At 45.3% G+C, this 23,449-nt stretch overlaps 1 protein-coding gene across 3 annotated transcripts; it reads left to right on the top strand.

Annotated features, from left to right (window-relative positions):
- The first annotated feature begins 3,859 nt into the window (after positions 1 to 3,859).
- Positions 3,860 to 22,528, top strand: PROKR1 (prokineticin receptor 1). Of its 3 annotated transcripts, none has more exons than XM_070380129.1 (3): positions 3,860 to 4,197; positions 8,383 to 9,027; positions 20,020 to 22,528. In XM_070380129.1, the coding sequence occupies exons 2-3, from the start codon at positions 8,441 to 8,443 to the stop codon at positions 20,714 to 20,716; spliced, it is 1,284 nt and encodes a 427-aa protein (XP_070236230.1). In that variant the 5' UTR covers positions 3,860 to 4,197; positions 8,383 to 8,440; the 3' UTR covers positions 20,717 to 22,528. The 3 variants fall into 3 exon arrangements, with proteins under 3 accessions (XP_070236230.1, XP_070236228.1, XP_070236227.1); XM_070380127.1 differs by lacking the exon at positions 3,860 to 4,197 and adding an exon at positions 4,528 to 4,739; XM_070380126.1 differs by lacking the exon at positions 3,860 to 4,197 and adding an exon at positions 4,775 to 5,319.
- Positions 22,529 to 23,449: the final 921 nt, after the last annotated feature.

Genomic DNA, 23,449 nt, shown 5'->3' with positions numbered 1-23,449 from the left:
CAATTATGCCCTCCTGACTCCAACTCCAGAAGCCACCCAGTACTTCCCTACTCTGAAGGTCAAAAAGTCTTCATTGTGGCTAACTTTGTTAGCCTCAAGAACCATTCATTATCAGGTTTTTGATGGGGAAATAAGAAAATTCTAGCTTTGCATTAGTACCTAGCTTCCAAGATGGCCTCCAAATCAGTTCCCAGTGATCCCCCTCTTGGTATTCATGCACTTGTGAGGTCCCCTCCCACACTGTGGCAAGAGGTGTGTGTGTGACAAATACATACTGCAGAAAAGAGGAGGTCAACCACAGGTAGTGAGGTCACTTGGGCAGTCTGTGGTGAGCCCCACATGAATAGGAGGAACTAAAGTCTCCAGCAACAGCTAGTGAAACCTAGAGGCCTGACAACTTTGTGAGTGAACTTGCAAGTGGATCCCCTCCACCCCAGTTGAGACTTCAGATAAGGTATCACCCAGGCCAACAATTTGGCATCAATCCCAAGGTAAACCTTGAACCTGGAACTGCCCATGTAAGCCACTCCTAAATTCCTGACCCTTAGAAACTAGGTGAGACCATACCTGTTTGTTGCTTTAAGCTCTGAAGTTTGGGCATAATTTGGAATGTGGAAATAGATAACTAAAGCACAGTGTGCTTTGCTTTTAATTTTTTGAGTAAATGGGAAGACACACTATGTGGAATGAACACATATATGTTATCTGGAATGACAAGTCAACAATTGTCTGAAAAGCCTTTTCTATCTTCCCTTTGTTTGGGGCAGGACTGGGAATTGTATGTTTAACTAACACCCCCAATAATTCTAATGATCAGGAAAGTCTGAGAAACAATACTGAACAGGATTCAAAAATGAATGATGTTTGTTTTTCTCTTTCTGACTTACTTCACTCTGTAAGACAGACTCTAGGTCCATCCACATTTCTACATATATGGAATCTAGAAAAATGGTGCAGATGAACCTATCTGCAGGGCGGAAATAGAGACGCAGATGCGGAGAACAGACATGGGAATGGGGCAGGGGAGGGGGTGAACTGGGAGACTGAGATTGGCGCTCGTGCACTGCCGTGTATACAGCACATGGCTAGTGGGAACCTGCTGTATAGCATGGGAAGCTCAGTGCTCCGTGATGACCTAGATGGGTGGGACGTGGGGAGGGAAGGGAGATCCAAGAGTGAGGGGATGTGTATATATATATGTATGTAGCTGATTCACTTCATTGCACAGCAGAAACTAGCAACACTGTAAGGCAACTATACCCCAATTTAGGAAAAAAAAAAAAGAATGAGACAGAGCCCTTCTGCAGGAAACTTCAAGATAAAAAGCAAATTGGTATACAGCCGTACATTCAAAGAGAGGCATGAAGTGGCAAGAAAAGGTGTGAAAAGCCTTCAGGGAATCAAGGAATGCTTCCTGGAAAGAGTGAAACATGGGTAAGATCTCTGGTCCCATCACTTCATGGGAAATAGATGGAGAAACAGTGGAAACAGTGTCAGACTTTATTTTTGGGGCTTCAAAATCACTGCAGATGGTGACTGCAGCCATGAAATCAAAAGATGCTTACTCCTTGGAAGAAAAGTTATGACCAACCTAGATAGCATATTCAAAAGCAGAGACATTACTTTGCCAACAAAGGTCCGTCTAGTCAAGGCTATGGTTTTTCCAGTGGTCATGTATAGATGTGAGAGTTGGACTGTGAAGACAGCTGAGCGCCAAAGAATTGATGCTTTTGAACTGTGGTGTTGGAGAAGACTCCTGAGAGTCCCTTGGACTGCAAGGAGATCCAACCAGTCCATTCTAAAGGAGATCAGCCCTGGGTGTTCTTTGGAAGGACTGATGCTAAAGCTGAAACTCCAGTACTTTGGCCACCTCATGTGAAGAGTTGACTCATTTGAAAAGACTCTGATGCTGGAAGGGATTGGGGGCAGGAGGAAAAGGGGACGACAGAGGATGAAATAGCCAGATGGCATCACTGACTCGATGGACGTGAGTCTGAGTGAGCTCCAGGAGTTGGTGATGGACACGGAGGCCTGGCATGCTGCGATTCATGGGGTCGCAAAGAGTTGGACACGACTGAGCGACTGAACTGACTGAACTGAACTGAAGTGTATTCAGTGTTGTGCAACCATTACCATTATCCATTTCCTTGTCATCAGCCCAAACAGAAATTCTGTGTCCATTAAACAATTACTAGCTATTCCTCGTCCTCATTCTATTCTCTGTCTTCATAAATCTACTTGCTGTAGTGCCTCATATATGTGGAGTCATGTGTGTGTCCTGTTGTGTCTGGCTTTTTTCACTTAACATGTTTTCAAGACTCACCTGTATTGTGTCATATATCAAGACTTCATTTTTTCGCCCCATTTTTTTCTATTGTGGTCAAATACATATAATATTTGGGCTTCCCTTGTGGCTCAGTGGTAAAGATCTGCCTGCCAATGGAGAAGATGGCCATTTCGATATCTGAGTCGGAAAGATCCCCTGGAGAAGGAAATAGCAACCCAGTCCAGTATTCTTGCCTGGGAAATTCCATGGACAGAGAGACTGGTGGGCTACAGTCCATAGGGTTACAATGTAACAACATATAATATTTACCTTCTTAACTGTTTTAAGTGTGCAGTTTAGTGAATTAAGTACATTTATATTATTGTGCAACTATTACCACCATCCACCAGCAGAACTTTTTTCATGTTACGAAATTAAAATTCTATTTGTATTAAATAGGAACTCCCCTTCGCTTATCCCCCCAGTCCCTGGCAACTACCATTCTACTTTTGGTCTCTATGATTTTGATGCATCTAGGTACCTCAGATAAATGGAATTTTGCAGCATTTGTCTTTTTGTGACTGACATTTCAATTAGCATAATGTCCTTAAGGTTAATCCATATCATATCATATGTCAGAATTTCTATCCTTTCAAAGTCAGAAAAATATTCTGTTGTATGTATAATACAAGCTACATTTGTATTTATGCATTCATCTGTTGATAGACATTTGGGCTGGTTCCACCTTTTGGCTGTTGTGAATAACCTTGCTAAGAATACGGGTGTACAAATATCTCTTTCAGACACTGCTTTCAGTAATTTTGGGGATATACCCAGAAGTGAAATTACTGGATCATATGGTAATTCTTTTTTTGTGTGTGTGGTCCTGCCATATTGTTTTCCAGTGTGGCCGCATCACTTTACGTTTCTACCAGCTGCACACAAGGGTCCAATTTCTCCACGTCCTCAACAACGCTTTTATACTTCCTTCCTTTCTTCAAGGATGAGATATATTCTAACGTATGCATCAGTTCAGTTCAGTCAGTTCAGTCGCTCAGTCGTGTCCGACTCTTTGCAACCCCATGAATCGCAGCACGCCAGGCCTCCCTGTCCATCACCAACTCCAGGAGTTCACTGAGACTCATGTCCATCGAGTCAGTGATGCCATCCAGCCATCTCATCCTCTGTCGTCCCCTTCTCCTCCTGCTCCTAATCCCTCCCAGCATCAGAGTCTTTTCCAATGAGTCAACTCTTCGCATGAGGTGGCCAAAGCACTGGAGTTTCAGCTTTAGCATCATTCCTTCCAAAGAACACCCAGGGCTGATCTCCTTCAGAATGGACTGGTTGGATCTCCTTGCAGTCCAAGGGACTGTCAAGAGTCTTCTCCAACACCACAGTTCAAAAGCATCAATTCTTCGGTGCTCAGCTTTCTTCACAGTCCAACTCTCACATCCATACATGACCACAGGAAAAACCATAGCCTTGACTAGACAGACCTTTGTTGGCAAAGTAATGTCTCTGCTTTTGAATATGCTATCTAGGTTGGTCATAACTTTCCTTCCAAGGAGTAAGCGTCTTTTAATTTCATGGCTGCAGTCACCATCTGCAGTGATTTTGGAGCCCCAAAAAATAAAGTCTGACACTGTTTCCACTGTTTCCCCATCTATTTCCCATAAAGTGATGGGACCGGATGCCATGATCTTTGTTTTCTGAATGTTGAGCTCTCCACTTTCACTTTCATCAAGAGGCTTTTTAGTTCCTCTTCACTTTCTGCCATAACCACATTTAAAAAGTTCCATTCATCAGTTGATGAACACTGGGTTGTTTCCACCCTTTCACCTGATGTAAACAACGCTGCTGTGAACATTCATGTGCAAGTATTTGAGTCCCGGCTTTGGATATTTTTGGAAGTGGAATTGCTGGATCATAAGGTAATTTTATAGGGCTTTCCTTGTGGCTCAGCTGTTAAAGAATCTGCCGGCAATGGGAGACCTGAGTTTGATACCTGGGTTAGGAAGATCCCCTGGCGAAGGGAAAGGCTACCCAGTGTGATTTTATATTTAAGTTCTTGAGAAATTTGTAGACTTTTGAAGGAGATCAGTGCTCTGTAAGTTAGTTCTGAGAATCCTAGCCTTTTGATCAGATATCCCTGGGTGGATGGGTGGATGGGTGGATGGGTGGGGGTGGGGCGGTGGGGCTCCTCTCTCTCCGGCATCCACACCGCTGCCCTCCTCCAACTTCCTTGCTTTCTGGAAAGCAGTTCTCTGAGCCTCTAACAGCGGGGTCAAAGGGCTGAAATGAAGCTGACCCCCGCGTCCAGTCGGGCTTGCCCGGGGGAGCGACGTTTGAGTCGCTCCCAGTGTGTCCTGCGAGGGCGGTGTGGGCAGAAGGGAAGGCTCCTCCCGGTTCTTTGAAATCTCGCCAGCTCATCAGCCCGACCGCCCACTCTGGCGGTGGCTCCGGGGCAGACCAGGTGAGCGGCCGAGCCCCGGGGACTGCAGGGTGGGTACCTCGAAGTCGGCGCTGAGCCCGCTCCCAGCGCCGCCGCCCTTGTTCCCGCCCCGGGCGGTCGTTCCGGAGCCTGAGAGCCCAGGGAACGCGCGCTCCCTGCGGCGTGTCCTCGCCTCCAGCTTCGCCTCTGCGTCCTCGACACTCCGGCCCGGGGGCGACTCCCGGGTCCCCAGCCGCGCGCTGGCCTGGGCGCCCCGACGTGGCCCCGCCTGGAGCCCGAACCTCCCAGCCTCGGTGTGTCCCGGAGCCTCGCGGACCAGGAGGAGCACGCCTCCCAGAGCCAGCCACCCGGGCCCCGGGCGCCCCGCGGCCCCCGGGGCGGAGACAGCGAGTGCGGGGCGGGGGTGGCCTCGCCGCGGAGCCGCGGTTCTCTGATCTGCGGCGGCGAGAGAGCAACTCCTGCAGAGCCCAGCCAGGAGAAAGCCCCGAGCGGGGCCCGTGCTCTTCCTGCGGGCTTCTGTGAGCAGTGGCTCGTGCCCTCCGACCCGGGCTAAAGAGCCCAGGACCTCGTCTGCCTGGCTGGGGACTCCGGGATGAATCAGGTACAGAGCGCGCCCTCCGGAGCGATGCCCCAAGGATTCCAGGCGGCACCGGCCTCTGGGGCGCGGGGGCTTTTGAGTGGGAAGGGGGCTTTCCAAGAGACTCACACTCGTGCTCATATCTTCACGGGAGCCGGGCTGCTCGCTCCTTCTGCCCTTAGGTGTGGCCTCTGAGGCTCCGGAGGACAAAGTTGCGAGCCGGAGACGGCTTACCAGCAGGGGCTGCGAAGGGAGGCTTCCAGAGATGGGAGGGGTCTGGGGAGGAGGGGGGCGGGCGCTAAACACTAGGGCTCCAGAGGACACCAGGTGTGACAGTGGGCTTCCTCTTGGGGAGGTGGGGATAAAGGGGGAAATCCCAAAGCTCCTAACACCCGGTCTCCCCAAGAAGTTTTTATGCTCTTTGTTTTAAAAAAGACTGAGTCTTCCAGGTAGCAAGCTTGCAGGGCCTTTTCCAGAGGTGCCCTGCCTCGGAGACACACAGGGCCCGCCAGGGACAAGGACTGTCCCACCCTGACTGGGTCCTTCCTGCCTGAGTGGCAAGCCTGACATCCTCTGCCGTTTAGGCTCTGGATTCTGCTTCTTACATCTGACAGGGGCCAAGGGCAGGGCCTGAGAGGGGCAGAACTGATGCTCAGAAGAGGAAAAAGCTATCTGAGGCAAATAGAGGCAAAGAGTTGGGGGAGAGATGGAACTGGGGCCGAGCCTCCCCAGGGTGCAGAGGCGCTTTAATTCTACCCCCAAAGGTAGGCTCCAGGCGTGTCACCTTTGAGGGATGTGGACAGCAAGCTCTCCTGGGGGTCCTTGGAGTCTTCCTTGTGTGTCCCTGTCCCAGGAACCTCAGACTCCCACATTTCCCCTCCCTCTCCGGATTTCCTGCCCTCCACGGAGCTCTGCAGACTCCAGCCTTCTTATTCTATCCCAGCAACCTGGTCTGATTCTTGCAGACTGTGGGACGGACTGGGTCTGCAGGGAGAGTGCAGGGGACATGGGGACTCCGGCTAGCTCTTGGCTCTCTGTCCCCATCGGTGCAGCAGACAACCCCTCCTGATACCCCAGCCGCAGCATCTGGGTCAGGTGGACCCTCCTCTTCCTTGCAGCTGACCGAGGAGGCTTGGGTCCTCACTAGTAATTCCTTGCAGTCCTAGGGTGCAACAGTGGTTATGGTTGTTTCTTTAAAGCATCATCTTGGTTTTTTTTTTTTTTTAAGGAAGAGTTACTTTAAATTTTTTTTAATTTATTTTTTGTTGTGCTGAGTCTTCAATGCTTCACGGTTTTCTCTAGTTGTGGCAAGCAGAGGCTATTGTCTGGTTGTGGTGCTCGGGCTTCTCATCGTGGTGGCTTCTCTTGTTCAGAGCACCTGGTCTAGAGCCTAACTGCTTCAGTAGTTGCAGCTCCCAGACTCTAAAGCACAAGCTCAATAGTTGTGGTACAAGGACTTAATTGCTCTGCAGCATGTGGGATCTTCCGAGATCAGGGATCAAACCTGTGTCTCCTGCATTGGCAGGCAAATTCTTTATCACGGAGCCACCAGGGAAGCCCAAGAGTTATATCTTCTAGGGATATACTGAAATATTTACAGGTGAAATACCTGTATCTGTTTTGCTTCACAATAATCTAATAGGGGGCAGAGAGAAGTAGGTAGGAGTACAGATGAAACATTAATGGCTGTTTGAAACTTCAATTGGGTTTAGAAAGTTGCCATAATAAACTGTATAGAAGGGGAAAAAATCACTATCAATAATTGCAGAAAGACATTTCCAATCTTTACAAGCTGAACAGCCCTGGGCTAGTCACATAACCTCTTAATGTCCACATTGGGTAGATGGAGAAAAAAACACCTCATATTTGCTCAGGCTAGAAACTTGGGAAATATTTTTAACTTCTCTGGCTTTCCCAGTCTCCCACATATGGTCTATCATTGAATCCTTTCTGTTTCCCTCTCTCTTCCATCTTCCCCCTACTGTCCATCTTGTCCATCACTGTGATCTCACAAAATTCCAAAAGCCTCCAACCTGTTCTCCACTTTGTAATCAGAGTGGTATTTCTAAAATTCAGTCTGATTGTGCCATTCCCAACCCCATTTATAACCATTAAACTTGATTCATTTGGGGTCGCTGAGGGTCGCACACAACTGAGGGACTTCACTCTCACTTTTCACTTTCATGCATTGGAGAAGGAAATGGCAACCCACTCCAGTGTTCTTGCTTGGAGAATCCCAGGGACGGGGGAGCCTGGTGGGCTGCCATCTATGGGATCGCACAGAGTCAGACATGACTGAAACGACTTAGCAGCAGGGTGTAACACCCTCCCTCTCCACGGAGCTCAATGCTTTACAGACATCATTGAGCTCTTGCCTGGAGGATGTCTAAACTCTTTATCTCAGGACACACAACCATCCCAGGAAGGACTTTGCTCCGGTGTCCCCTTTCTAAGTCACTCGGTGATTAGGCTGGGAATTCACCCTGCAGCCCCTGTCTGGGGACAGGCCTTGGTAAATGCTGTGTGTGGCTTCTAGGGTCTCAGCTGCCTTGGATGTAGGAATAGGAAACCCAGTAAGGAGAGGGACAGGCAGCTGCTACATAGGCTCTGTGATTTTAGAGCAGTGTTTTGCCAGAAGGAAGGAGGCCAGCTCATGGAGAGTAGTCAGGTTTGTCTCAAAGCCTTGCTTCTTCAATGGGATTCAGAACAATTTCTTTTAAGCCACAGAATGGGACAATTTCACAAGGACATAGTTCAGGCTGTTGAGACAAGGAAAGGAGTTTGGAGCAGGTTACTTTGGTTCTCTTCAGCCTCCCCACATTCCTTACTTTGGCCCCTGAGAAAAAGTGCAACATTCAGAATCTTCAGTGGAATGGAAATAAACTGAGTTGGTGCCTGTTTGTCTCTATAGCAATCTAACCTTACCTAAATGAGTGGGTATGTGGTTTGGATTCCTTTGTTTTCTTCCCCTGGTTCCTTTATCTCTATTCCAACCCAGTGCTCACTCTGGGCAGGTGCCTAATGGGCCAGCTTAGGTTACACGATGGTTTTAAATTTGGCCTGGTTTGTGTGTAATGTCTTTCAAAGGCTTAGGATGAAGCTTGGATTCTGGATGCCATGGATGTTTGCAGGGACACACTGACTCATGAAGGAAAAGCTGAGTTTCAGCAGAAAAGGGAGACCTCAGCCTAGCAACATCACCCCAGAGGAATTCCCAAGAGTGTGGCTCAAGGCTTCAACCAGCCAGATGGAGATCACCATGGGGGTCATGGATGAGAATGCCACCAATACGTCAACCAACTATTTCCCTCTGCTTGACCCCCTCGGAGCCCAAGCTGCTTCTTTCCCCTTCAACTTCAGCTACGGTGACTATGATATGCCCTTGGATGAAGATGAGGATGTGACCAATTCCCGGACCTTCTTTGCCGCCAAGATTGTCATTGGCATGGCGCTGGTGGGTATTATGCTGGTCTGTGGTATCGGCAACTTCATCTTCATCGCTGCCCTGGCCCGCTACAAGAAGCTACGCAACCTCACCAATCTGCTCATCGCCAACCTGGCCATCTCTGATTTCCTGGTGGCCATTGTCTGCTGCCCCTTCGAGATGGACTACTACGTGGTGCGCCAGCTCTCCTGGGAGCACGGCCACGTGCTGTGCGCCTCTGTCAACTACCTGCGCACGGTCTCTCTCTACGTCTCCACCAACGCCCTGCTGGCCATCGCCATCGACAGGTGAGTGGGGGTGGGGACCACCAAGGAAGGGCAGCTGTGACTGATGAGAGGTATCTGTGTTCACCAGAACTGTGGATGCATGGAGGGGCCAAAGGTGGCCCATTTACTGAAAGTGAGAATTGTAGTTTTCTAGCTGTAAGGAGTCAGGAGATAGTAGAGGCCCCTAGAGTTGGGTAGCCAGAAGGCTGCTGATCTCTCTGCTATGGACTTGCTGCTAGGTGCTGTCCAAGGCCTAGAGGCAGACAGCCACCAGGAGGTGTGGAGGGAGAAGTTTAAGTTGCAGGCAGTTACCTCCTGAGTCAACTTGGTAATCTTAAAGGAGGTTTCTATCTCATCAAGACCTACTATACTAAACATGACACCCTACTAATACCAGTTGACTTTTTAATAGTTATTATTATTTTAAAATTTTTAATTTTATATTGGGGTATAGTAGATTAGGGCTTCCCTGGTGGCTCAGATGGAAAGAATCTGCCTGCAATGTGGGAGACCTGGGTTCGATCACTGGGTTGGGAAGATCCCCTAGAGAAGGGCATGGCAACCCACTCCAGTATTCTTGCCTGGAGAATTCCATGGACAGAGGAGCCTACAGTCTATAGGGTCACACAGAGTCCAGCATGACTGAATGACTAACACTACTACTACAACTATAGTAGATGAACAGTGTTAACACTGGTTGATTTTAAAGAAGGTTGAGGAATTTGTTTTGAAAAAACAAACAAAACAAGTCAAAACAAAGCATATGCTTACTTACTCTTTGTTTTTGTTGCAATAATCAGTTTGCTCCTTTTCATACATTAGTGTGCAACAGTACAGAAGAGCTGATTCTAGTAAGATAAATAAAATCAGTAAGAGCAGCCTTTGCCAATCTTATATCTTCAGGCTTTTCATTTAGTATAATCACCTGTGCTAATGGACCAGAGTGGTTTTTGTGCCCTTGGGACAGTCTTTGAAGGCTCCTCTGCCCAAAGTTGAACTCTTATTATAAAACACTGTGTTGCAGTGTAGAGACAGATACCCTGAGGGTCTGACTGGGCCTCTGTGTACTTGGATCTGAACAGTCTGCCTCTCCGTCTTAACCCAGAGGGCCTGACCCACAGATGCTCTCTGTGTCCCATGGCCTGAGGGCTCTGGTGGCATCTGGCCCACTCCTTGCAATCAGGACATCCCGGGATTGAGAGGGGATTGAGAAGGAGCCTGGCTTTAAAACCTAGAAGCATGTCAGAGGATTAGCACATTAATCAGCCCTTGGTCTGTCATCTGTAGAAGGTGTCAGAAGTGTCATCCCTGAAGAAGGCTTGGCTGAGGTCCTCAGTGTGAGCCATGGAGCCCCATGGTGTTCTGTCCACCCATGAACAGACTCTGGGTGAACATGTGGAAGGAGCACCTGCTTCCCAAGTCCTCCTCACAGCTGTTGAGGAAGATCTCCAGAGACCTTGTCTCTGAACTTTTCTGCAAGAGGAAGCTGCACCATCTCTTTTAGCACACGAGCAGGACAAAACAAAGGGGTCATTTCCTGAAGTTTCGCTCTAGTAGGACATCTTTTCACAGAGGGTGCTCCCAGCCACTGCGGGCGAGTAGGTAGATGCCTGCTGTGGGGTGGGCCCCTGCTGCCTGCGTGAGACCCATTTTACCAGGGAGGGGCCTACTGGTGGAAAGGGGTAACACTGAAGGAAGAAGCAGCTTCAAGGGGAATGGAAGCCAGGGTAAAATCAGGACATCGGGCTATTCTGAACATGTAAGATAATATTATCTATTATTATGTCAATCAACTCACCTCCATCTACCAAACTCTTTCAAATTCTTATTCAACTTTCATATGAAACTCAGCTTGTCTGAAATATTGCAGGCATTTCTTTTACAGTAGGGATTTTAATTGGAAGCATGCTTTGCATCCTGGGGACTGCTCTTGTTTAGAGTAGTGTTGTGATTGGAAACTTGAACCCAGACACTGGAGGAAACGGTGTTACCTGCACGGGACCATCCAATGGCCTTGGCCAACTAACTGACTGCTCCAATGCCTTAAGTTCATTTAGTGATGATTGTGATCTTTGTTTCAAATTATTTAGATTTTTATGTGTTTTTACATGTCAAGTTTCAGTTTCATGAATAGATTCCTGTTTGGCCTCATGTATTCAGGATTTAATCAGTGATTTTCAGGTTTGACTTTGTTGTTGGGAACTAGTTTTTATCTTGATAAAACAAATATGCCCACAGTTATAAAAAATATCTTTAATTTTATAAATTTCTGTAAGAAAGGTATGAGCAGTTAGTCTATTGTTCAGTCACGTCCAACTCTTTGTGACCCCATGGACTCTAGCCTGTCAAGCTCCTCTGTCCAAGGAATTCTCCAGGAAAGAATATTGGAGTGGGTTGCCATTTCCTTCTCCAGGGGATCTTCCCCAAAGAGGGATCCAACCGGGCTCTCCCACATTGCAGGCAGATTCTTTACCATCTGAGCCACCAGAGAATCCCAAGAAGTTAGTCTGCCCGGGTTTAAACTCCTACTGCACTGTCTATTGGCTTCAGGGTTTTGTTATTTGACCCCTCTCTGCTTCAGTTTTCTCATGTATAATATAAGAATGATAAGAAAATTTAATGTATTGGATTGCTTTAAAGATAACATGAAATAACACATGTAATTCTTTCAGTTCAGTTCAGTTCAGTCGCTCAGTCATGTCCAACTCTTTGCAACCCCATGAATTGCAGCACGCCAGGCCTCCCTGTCCATCACCAACTCCAGGAGTTCACTCAGACTCACATCCATCAAGTTGGTGATGCCATCCAGCCACCTCATCCTCTGTCGTCCCCTTCTCCTCCTGCCCCCAATCCCTCCCAGCATCAGAGTCTTTTCCAATGAGTCAACTCTTTGCATGAGGTGGCCAAAGTACTGGAGTTTCAGCTTTAGCATCATTCCTTCCAAAAAACACCCAGGGCTGATCTCCTTCAGAATGGACTGGTTGGATCTCCTTGCAGTCCAAGGGACTCTGTAATTCTTTAGAACAATGCTTAAAGCAGAGTAAGTACTAAATAAACAGCGGATGTTATAATATGTAAATTACCCTTTAAAGGAACAGTAATAACAGAACCAGATAACCTATGACTATTTCTGATTGGCTCGCCTCTTTTGCTTTCATCACAGTGGTTGTTTTATGATTTGATTAAAGAAATAATACTACAAAGTTTCTAAGAAATACAGCTCTCAAGTTATAGTAGAACAAAACTATTTATCTCCTACCTGTTTTCTGTCTCTACTATTGGTTCCATGGTTCTCCCAGGCATCTAACCTGGCAAATCCCTTTTGTCCTTGCTGCTTTCTCCCTTTCTCCACCATTCATTTTATTCCCAGGGCCTGACAGTACCCCCCACCCACAGCCCCTGCTCCCACCTCCCACTTTTCCAGCAAGGGCTGAACTATCACAGTCTTCTCTTGGTCTTCCTGCCACCAGTGTTTCTTGGCTCTGCCCCTTTGCCAACCCTACTCCCTCACAATCTATCCTAAACATTCATTCATTTACTCATTTGTTCATTCAAACAATGCATTTTTATAGAGAGCCTTCAATGTGACAAATACTATTACAAACACTGGTGAAATGATGGTGAATAAGCAAAAAAATTCCTTGCACTCATGGAGCTTGATGGAGAGAGACCAGTCAGGCAAGCAAAGAAGGAAAGTAATTTCAGAACATTAGAAATACTCCGAGTAAAAGCAAAACTATACATACCCTATAATGAAAAAGAATCCAAAAAACAAGTACATGTAAGCATAACTGAATCACCTTGCTATACACCTGATCCTAACGCAACATTGTAAATTAAGTGTTCTTCAATAAGACAGACAGACACACAAGCAGAGACTGAGAGTGACGGAGCGTGGGAGATGCTCTAGGTGGGAGTCGGGAAAAGTGTCTCAGAAGAGATATTGAAACAGATCTCTGAATGATGGAGGGGAAAAAAAAAAACTGGCCTTGTAAAGACTGGGAAAGAGTATTCCAGACACAAGGTGCAAAGGCCTCAAGATGGGAGCAAAATTGAAGGTTGTAGGAATTGTGAGAAGGGCCCTGTAGACTGAGGGAAGAAAGCAAGACTACAGCCAAATTCATCTTCTGCCTCATACACCCTTCCCTCTCTTGCTTGAAAGACCTCTAACACCACCATTGTCTACAGAACACGGCTGGAATCTTTTCATCTGCTTTTCCAATGTCTTATTATTGAGCTCCAGACCACCTGCCAGTCTCATGCTGGGTAAACACATTGATGTTTTGTTTTTCAAAAACAGGTTGCAATTTTTTTGAGAACTGTCACCGTGGCCTATTACATTTCTGTTCATCCAGGGCTAGGTACTTGTCGAGGGTGACGTTTTATTAAGATTCTAAGTACCCGGAGTTCACAGTCAGCAAAGGTTATGAAAGAAGTAAGACATGATCCCTATTCTTGGGAAGCTTGTCATCCAGGGCGCAGGGAGGGGTGAGAACTAACACGGAAGAGTTAGAGGGGAAGTAAAGCGTCAGTTTGAAATGAAATTTGGAAAAGGGGAAGATCATCCGATACCAGAAGAGTCAAAGGAGGCCTCATGCAGGAGGCAGATTTTTAACTTGGCTTCAACCAGTGACTATCAGTAAAGAAGAAGAAAGGATTTCCAAGAGGGTAGAATGGTGTTTGCAAAAGCTGAGAGGTGAGAATGCTTGAGGTGAGAGTGAGATCCGGGAGGACAGGAGGTGTGGGGACAGAGCAAAGAATGTAAGAGAGTAGAGATCAGAAAGAACAGGGACCTGCTCTAAAAAATAAATGGGACCTAGTTAAACTTAAAAGCTTTTGTACAAAGGAGGAAACCATAAGCAAGGTGACAAGACAATCCTCAGAGTGGGAGAGAATAGCAAATGAAACAACTGACAAAGAACTAATCTCCAAAATATACAAGCATATGAAGCTCAATACCAGAAAAGCAAACAACCCAACTCAAAAGTGAGCACAAGACTTAGACATTTCTCCAAAGAAGGCATACACATGGCTAATAAACACATGAAGAATGCTCAACATCACTCATTATTAGAGAAATGCAAATCAAAACTACAATGAGGTATCATCTCACACCCATCAGAATGGCCATCATCAAAAAGTCTACAAGCAATAAACGTTGGAGAGGGTGTGGAGAAAAAGGAACCCTCTTACACTGTTGGTGGGAACGCAAATTGAAACAGCCACTGTGGAGAACAGACTGGAGATTCCTTAAAACGCTAGGAATAAAACTAGCAACAACAATCCCACTACTGGGCATATACCCTGAGGAAACCATAACTGAAGAATACACATGTACTCCAGTGTTCATTGCAACACTATTTACAATAGCTAGGACATGGAATTACTCTAGATGTACACTGACAGATGAATGGATAAAGAAATTATACATATACACAATGGAATATTGCTCAGCTATTAAAAGGAATGCATTTGAATCAGTTCTAATGAGGTGAATGAACCTAGAGCCTATTATAGAAAGTGAAGTAAGTGAGAAAGAGAAAGAGAAATACTGTATATTAATTCATACATATGGAATCTAGAAAGATGGTACTGATGAACCTATCTACAGAGCAGCAGTGGAGATGCAGACACAGAGAACAGACTTTAAACACAGTGTGGGGGGAGAGAAGGTGCGATGATTTGAGAGCATAGCATTGAAACATTATACACTACCATATGGAAAGTAGACAGCCAGTGGGAATTTGTTGTATGATACAGGGAACCCAAAGCAGGTGCTCTGGGACAACCTAGAGGGGTGGGGTGGGGAGGGAAGTGGGAAGGAAGTTTAAGAGGGAGGGGACATATGTATACCTATGGCTGATTCATGTTGACATATGGCAGAAGCCATCACAATATTGTAAAGTAATTATCCTCCAATTAAAAATAAAATTAAAAAAAAAAAGTAGGACCTTGCTCTACAGGATCACAAAATCTGGGTACAGGGAGTTAGTCCTGAGGGTAGCAGGGAACTAAGAAAAACCCTGAGAGCACCCTGTCCCCTAGGTCTGGGTTTCCCCTTTGATGTGGAGACAGCCGCACAGTCTTTGGGGTGTATCTTTGGATCTCAGGCACATAGAGCACTGGAGTCCCTTCTTTTACCTGGAATCTAGGGGAAGCTACCAGTCAGCCTGCCTGTTGGCCGCTCTTCTCTACTGTCTGGATGAGGCAACTAAGGCAGGAGGAACAGCACTCAGCCTTAGGAAGCACAAATACTTCCTGGTGAGCTTATTGGTTGCTTAAGGAGCAGGTTGTGCATTAGCTGCCCATCCCATGAGCCACCTAGTAGCCACTGTGATCACCATTTCCATGATGAGATCTGGGGCTGAGTCCCGGGGACAGAAAAGGAGCTCCAAGCCTTTTTGCTTAATCACACAACCCACTGCCATCACACAGCTAGTGGCTGGACATTGCTTTGTCTGGCAGCCTTTATTCTTTGTTCTCTGGGAAATGCTGACTCTAAGTGGATCTGAACCTGAGCCATTGTAGTGTTAGACACACTGGTCAAGCCAATGGCATACTCCTAAGCAAAGAAAAGTAGTTGCCAACTATCTAACTCCATTTTGGAACATCTATAGGTAGAAACTGACTATGATGAAAAGAAGAGAGGGGCTGCTAGGATTTCAGGAGGGAAGGAGGAAGGGTTGCTTGTTCTGGTTGGAAATGGAAAGAACAAATGGAATACCCACTGGAGAACCCACTGGATTTCGAACAAGATATGGATGGATCTGCATCATCAGTATCAGTTCAGTTCAGTTGCTCAGTCGTGTCCGACTCTTCGAGACCCCATGAACCGCAGCACACCAGGCCTCCCTGTCCATCACCAACTCCCAGAGTCCACCCAAGCCCATGTCCGTTGAGTTGGTGATACCATCCAACCATCTCATCCTCTGTCATCCCCTTCTCCTCCTGCCCTCAATATTTCCCAGCATCAGGGTCTTTTCAAATGAGTCAGCTCTTCGCATCAGGTGGCCAAAGTATTGGAGTTTCAGCTTCAGCATCAGTCCTTCCAATGAATATTCAGGACTGATTTCCTTTAGGATGGACTGGTTGGATCTCCTTGCAGTCCAAGGGACTCTCAAGAGTCTTCTCCAACACCACGGTTCAAAAACATCAATTCTTAGGCGCTCAGCTTTCTTTATAGTCCAACTCTCACATCCATACATGACCACTGGAAAAACCACAGCCTTGACTAAACAGACCTTTGTTGACAAAGTAATGTCTCTGCTTTTGAATATGCTATCTAGGTTGGTCATAACTTTTCTTCCAAGGAGTAAGCATCTTTTAATTTCATGGCTGCAATCACCATCTGCATTGATTTTGGAGCCCAGAAAAATAAAGTCAGCAACTGTTTCCCCCTCTATTTGCCACGAAGTGATGGGACCGGATGCCATGATCTTAGTTTTCTGAATGTTGAGCTTTAAGCCAACTTTTTCACTCTCCTCTTTCACCTTCATCAAGAGGCTCTTTAGTTCTTCTTCACTTTCTGCCATCAGGGTGGTGTCACCTGCATATCTGAGGTTATTGATATTTCTCCCAGCAATCTTGATTCCAGCCTGTGCTTCCTCCAGCCCAGAGTTTCTTATGATGTACTCTGCATATAAGTTAAATAAGCAGGGTGACAATATACAGCCTAGTTCTGTCAATTACTAGCTGCATGGCTTTTGACAGTTATTTAACTTCTTCCCATCTCAGTTTGCTCATCTGTAAGATGGGTATCTTTTCTTCCTTAGCAATAGGGTTGGGGTTATCTAACTAGAAAGTAAATTTGAAAACGCTCTGTAAATTGTAAGCTGCTTTACAAACTTAAGCAAGTATTACTAATAATATGCCTCCTTGGTGGCTCATATAGTAAAGAATCTGCCTGCAGTGCAGGAGACCTGGGTTCAATCGTGGGGTTGGGAAGATCCCCTGGAGAAGGGAATGGAAACCCACTCCAGCGTTCTTGCCTGGAGAATCCCATGGACAGAGGGGCCTGGTGGGCTACAGTCCATGGGGTCACAAAGTCAGACATGACTGAGTGACTTTTACTTACTAATCATGGAGTTCAGAGTGTAGCATAGCCGAACTGGTGGCTATCCTTGAAAGTTTCCTGCAATTTCCTTATTGGTAAATATATTTGGAAGGCCTCTTGCACACCTCCTGGTGCTAACCTTGGGGATGGAGGTGGGGTGATGTCAGGATGAACTGATGAACAGTCACAGATTACCCTGAAGATTAGTGTTGATGCAAAAATGAATAAATCCAATAAAGTAGATCCAGTAAAATAGAGCCAAATAGCAGAGAATTTGCAAATGCAGGATTTGCAAGTAACAGGTGAAAGAAAATTGCTTGCTATATAAAATAGCTCTGAAAAATACATTTTAGGATACTAACAATTTTGCATATTAATAGTCTATTATTTATATGCAGTATCACTTTGGAGCCTCACAGTATCTCTGTGAGTTTGGAAAGGCAGTTGATATTCCCATGTCACAGATAAGGAAATTGAGTCCACAGGGCTAAGATTCACATAATAAGTCTGTGGCAAAGCTGGGATTAGATTCTTAATGTTCTCATTCCTGGATCAGTATTCTCTCCTACATGGCCATTGAAAAAACACTCTGAGTTTGAAACATCATAAAAACTTAGGAAATTACTAGTGGGAAAAGAAGGAATAGAATTGTATATTGTGAGTTCAGATAGCAAGCAAGTATGAATACAAAAACATTCTTTGACAGAGTAATCAGCAGAACATGGTGGGGTAGATAAGGGAGAGAGATGATGAGAACAAAAGCTCTAAACTCTTAGTTTTTGTTATGACTCAGAGCAGATGGGATGCCCTCCTAACAGCAGGAGTGATGTGGTCTTCTGGGAGGTCCACTGCATGCACTGACAAAGGCACTGCCAACACGCTGCAGGCCTTCCCATTTCACCCTCAGCATCCAGCCTGGGAGACTGGTGACTGCCAGGGTTTGTTGTTGGTGGTAGAACCTGTCAAGCAGTCAGCTGGGTGGCCAGGGTGAACCCAACCCATCCAACTTCATCTAACATCTGGAAGAGAGCAGAAGTCTTGTGCCAGTGAACTCTCCAAGTGACACTCAGTGGGGCTGGCTGTCTGTGTTATGGGGTGGACAGAAACAGCAGAAATATGATATGAAAAAAAAAAGAAGGAACCTCCTCTTCCAATCAGAATCCCAAGTAAGATGACCTCAAGGGGATCAGTTGCAAAGCAAACAGAATTGTTTAGCTTTCTTTAGGCCCCTGTCATGTTTGCCCTTTGTTTTACCAGGAATAAGCTGTGGACGCGTGAGGATATGTTTATTTCCAGTGTTGATTAGTCATTCCCTCCCACTTCACTTTCCATCTTTCTCCTTCTCCTGCTTCTACCCCCTGCCAGACAGAATGTCTTCCAGGAAATCAAAGCTGTCTGCCTAAGTGTGTGCACTCTCTCTGGGAAGGACACTTTCATACTGCTCGAATGACTCACATCCCCCAGAAAATGCTCTCTTTTCTTTCGTGGACTACTGTGGTAACAGCAGTGTGGTTTAGGGGGAAAGGACAAAAGCAATATCTTTTACTGTCTGTTGCTTTGTGGTTCAAAAAACATGTTCATGTATATTCCCAATTGATTTTCACATCAACCATGTGAGATAGGTTTAAATGTTTTCTATTGAGAGTACTATGGTATATGACCTTAAGAAAGTCAGTCATTTCTCACTAAGCTGCATTTTCCAGCCTGAAGAATAAGATAAATGGTCACATGCGTTTCTTTCACCTTTGCATGTAGAGTAATGTTTTTAATGTATTTAAAAGTGTTGAATGAAAGCAAAACCTTGCCCACTATTTCTATCAGAAAAGGCAAATTTTCCCAAGTCCTTAGAATTTTCAAGTCCTATTAACTCTAAACTGTGGGGTAATTAGGATGAATTTCCCTGAAAACAGCATGGACCTGGGAATAGTGCCAGGCTAGAAACCAATAAGACATGTTATTATTAAATTTAATAATAATAGTTACCATTTATTGAGTATATACCATGTTTAAAACTGTGCCAGAAATTGTGTATATACTGGCATGTTTAATCTTTAAAAACAAACAAGCAAAAACTTTTGCAGATAAGGAAGTCGAGATTCAGAGAGATTAAATATAAGTTGCCTGTTCTGGGCATATATCTGGAGAAAATGCTAATTCAAAAAGATACATGCAGCCCTATGTTCACACCCATACTATTCGTAATAGCCAAGAGATGGAAACAACCTAAATGGCCATCGACAGCTGAATGGATAAAGAAGATGCAGTACATATATACAATGGAATATTACTTAGCCATAAACAATAAAAAAATGTCACTTGCAGCAACGAGGACGGACCTAGAGATTATTATACTCAGTGAAGTAAGTCGGAAAGAGAAAGATAAATATCATAAGGTATCACTTGCATGTGGAATCTAAGAAGTGAAGTGAGGTGGCTCAGTCATGTCCAACTCTTTGCGACCCCATGGACTGTAGCCTAACCAGGCTCCTCCATCCATGGAATTTTCTAGGTGAAAATAGTGGAGTGGATTGCCATAAAATATGACCTAAATGAACTAATCTATGAAACAGAAGAGACTCACAGATATAGAGAACAGACTTGTTTTTGCCAAGGGGCAAGGGGTGGGGGTTGGGGCAGGGATAGATGACCAGTTTGGGGTTAGCAGATGCAAACTATTATATATAGAATGGATAAATAGCAAGGTCCTACTGTATAGCAGTGGGATGTATATTTGCTATACAGCAGAAATTAACATTGTAAAACAGCTGTCCTTCAATTAAAAATAACTTGCCTGAGGTTGCACAGCTAGTCAGATGTGGGGCTGGAGCTGGCATGCAAGTCTGCCTTTTTGGGAAGCCCACGTACCATAGGTGCCATTTGATTGTGTCTCAATGTTGCAAAAATAATATCCTCCAGCACTTCCTTACTACATGTTGACACCAGCTGTGTCCTTATCCTAGATATCTGGCCATTGTCCACCCGCTGAGACCCCGGATGAAGTACCAAACAGCCACGGGCTTGATTGCCTTGGTGTGGGTGGTGTCCATTCTTGTTGCCATACCGTCAGCCTACTTCACCACTGAAACGGTCCTCGTCATTGTCAAGAGCCAGGAGAAGATTTTCTGTGGCCAGATCTGGCCAGTAGACCAGCAGATCTACTACAAGTCCTACTTCCTCTTCATCTTTGGCATCGAGTTCGTGGGCCCAGTGGTCACCATGACCCTATGCTATGCCAGGATCTCCCGAGAGCTCTGGTTCAAGGCCGTCCCTGGTTTCCAGACGGAGCAGATCCGGAAGCGACTGCGCTGTCGCCGGAAGACCGTCCTGGTGCTCATGTGCATCCTAACGGCGTACGTGCTGTGCTGGGCGCCCTTCTACGGCTTCGCCATCGTGCGGGACTTCTTCCCCACAGTGTTTGTGAAGGAGAAACACTATCTCACGGCCTTCTACGTGGTCGAGTGCATTGCCATGAGCAACAGCATGATCAACACCGTGTGCTTCGTGACTGTCAAGAATAACACCATCAAGTACTTCAAGAAGATTATGCTGCTCCACTGGAAGGCTTCTTACAATGGCAGCAAGTCCAGTGGGGACCTTGACCTCAAAACCACGGGGGTGCCTGCCACCGAAGAGGTGGACTGCATCGGGCTGAAATAACTCCAGAACAGGACCTTTGGGCCCCTGACAATGTGCTTAAGCCCACACTATCAACCAAGAACTCTAGGATTTGCCACATAGGGCAAAAGAAATGGACAAATATGTCAGTGCTGTGTTCAGGGAGCTCAGAATCTCTAAAACTGGTGTGACCACACCATCACCAGTGGCCGACATTCAATGAACATCTAATTTGTGCAAAGTGTAGGCACTGGTGATATCTGTATCTGTTGATGATATTTGATTGGCAGAAAGAAATAGGGATTAAACAAACACAAAAAAATGATGGGACATAGTGTGGAATGATGGGTTTTCCAGAAGGGAGCCTGAGTAGTCACCTAAAACTGTGGTCTATATGTTTGTAGGGTGAAGTTCTCTCTGGATCATCTCAGCTACTCATCAGACACTGAGATAACCTATCTCTGGGATTGTTCTTAGGCTTGAGTTCACTCCTAACACTTGCTGGCCTGGGGCAAGAATACAAAGCAGGTTCCTGGCTCTTTCTGCAATCTTCCCTTCTATCTCTGGTTCTGACTCTCACCCTGGGCACCCAGGAAAGAAAGAAACATACAAATAGGCGGTGGGGGTTGGGGGTTGGCACCAGTGAGATTCAGAGACTGCAGGCTTATTGAGGGCCTTTTTAATCCACCTCCTTTGTTTGGTTTTTTGAATTTGGAAATTTGGAACCAGAAGATACGACCCAGCCTTGGATCTATCACCTGTATGGGCCTGGGTAAGGCCTCTCGGAGGCAATGAAGATGATATAATACCTGTGACAGCTCCCAATGTGGTGACTGTGAAGAACCAATGAGATAATATATGGGAAAACTCTTTGAACCATGCAAGTAATCAAGAGTGGACTACTAGCTATGTGTAGTGCCCTGGAAAGGAAAAGCTTGTCAGCTTATATATCTAGAATCCTCACCATCTCCCCCTTTCATATTGTTTGTGTGAATTATTCCTTTACCCCTGTTAGCAGTTCTATATGTGTATTATGTTCCTAATGACAGATTGGTACAATAAGGGATTGAAATTTGGTGGCGGAATTGTGCAAAGAAATGGTAGATAGGTCTCCAGTGAGAAAATGAGCTCAGAGTTTTAGAAACTTCAGAATCAGAGCATCTTTGTGATTGATCATGGAGATACCAGTCATGCCTGTTCCTAGCCAGCGTGAATCTGGGGGGTGTGATATTTGTTTCTCAGTCTGGTTTCATCTCATGGGGGTGGATAGACGTGGAATGGATTTGTCTTCTTATTAAATAATTCTAGAGCAGCACATCTATTGACATAATGCTATCTAAGTGATGTATGTATGCTGTTTCCCCCTCCAAATATAGTCAACTCTTGAGTTTTGGTGGCAAAGTTTTTTTTTTTTTAATAGTTACTATATTTGCCTGGAAGACATATTTCTAAAACCTGTTTCTTTTTATTCATCATCCAGCAGATTTACCCTCTGGTTTAACTAGAATACTCTCAGAGAATGCAAACTAATTAAAATATTAGCCTGAAGCCAGTCTGCTTTGAAAGGCAATTCTATTGCATTCTAAAACTAGGAAAGTTTAATTTTTGAACTGAAAAATAATAAAATGATGTAATTTGTTGTCCTTATGTTCATCTTTTCCATTAAGAATGTTAAACATGAGTTGACTATATTAAATGGGAGCTTTTTACATGTGACAGTCAAACCTCTTCCTGATTTTCAGCCTAAAATATCAAATTTTCACTTGTTTGCCTGTCTGTAATATTTCTAGATATTATGTCTATTTGTGATTGTACAATGAATGAAAATGTTATTATCAAGTGAAATAAATAGTCTCTCTCTATATATAATTATTAACCATAGTATTCCTGTAATTTCCTCCCTCCCTCATTCTTTTCCCAGTTACACTGTAATGGTTTTCTGAGTGAACACTGAATAGGTGCTGATTCCATGATCATATGAATTCTGAGTGGGTTGCCATTGCCTTCTGCTGCTGCAATGCTATTTCATGTTTTTCTTGCCTGTGAACTTCTCTCCATCCTAAAGAGATTTAGCTGGTTTAAATTTTTCTCCTATAAATCTACTTTGGTAAATCCATAGCACCTGAGTGCCAAGACTAGAAATCTGAGGACCACTTTATGCTGGTCCTCATGCTGCTGCTGCTGCTGCTGCTAAGTCCCTTCAGTCATGTTCTCCAGGCCCAAACACTGGCCCACCAGGCTCCCCCCATCCTGCCTTCTCAGGCAATGCCATTTCCTTCTCCAATGCATGAAAGTGAAAAGTGAAAGTGAAGTCACTCAGTCGTGTCCGACTCTTAGCAACCCCATGGACTGCAGCCTACCAGGCTCCTCCGTCCATGGGATTTTCCAGGCAAGAGTACTGGAGTGGGGTGCCATTGCCTTCTCCGGCTGGTCCTCATAAACTAAGGCTAAATCTTTGAACAGGCTCAATGTCCACACGTGGAAAGTGAGCCAGGAGATGAACCTAAGGTACTACCTCTCTTCCCGATTAGCGGCTGAGTCACTGAACTGAGCAGTGGTCTGTCCAGCTGATGGCTTCTCTAAAAACTGGTAGAAAATCCAACAAGGTGGCACTTGTACTTGTGTATTTCTTTTCTATTTTCTAAATACTTTCAGTATGCAAAGAGATACGCACATTGTCCCATACAGAAGAATAAACACATGATTTTATAAAATCAAACCATCTCCTTAAGCAAAATAAAAGAGGAGGGCAGGTTTGGAGTAAAACTTTGAGAG

This window comes from Bos mutus, chromosome 11 (assembly GCF_027580195.1).
Source record: "Bos mutus isolate GX-2022 chromosome 11, NWIPB_WYAK_1.1, whole genome shotgun sequence".
NCBI lineage: Eukaryota > Metazoa > Chordata > Mammalia > Artiodactyla > Bovidae > Bos > Bos mutus.
This window is presented reverse-complemented; position numbering and strand designations above follow the sequence as displayed.

What these genes read in the sequence shown, in the direction of transcription:
- PROKR1 (XM_070380129.1), top strand. Translation starts at nt 8,441, where the DNA reads ATGAAGGAAAAGCTGAGTTTCAGCAGAAAAGGGAGACCTCAGCCTAGC. An exon ending in CTGGCCATCGCCATCGACAG is followed by an intron (nt 9,028 to 20,019) that starts GTGAGTGGGGGT and finishes TCCTTATCCTAG; the next exon opens with ATATCTGGCCATTGTCCACC.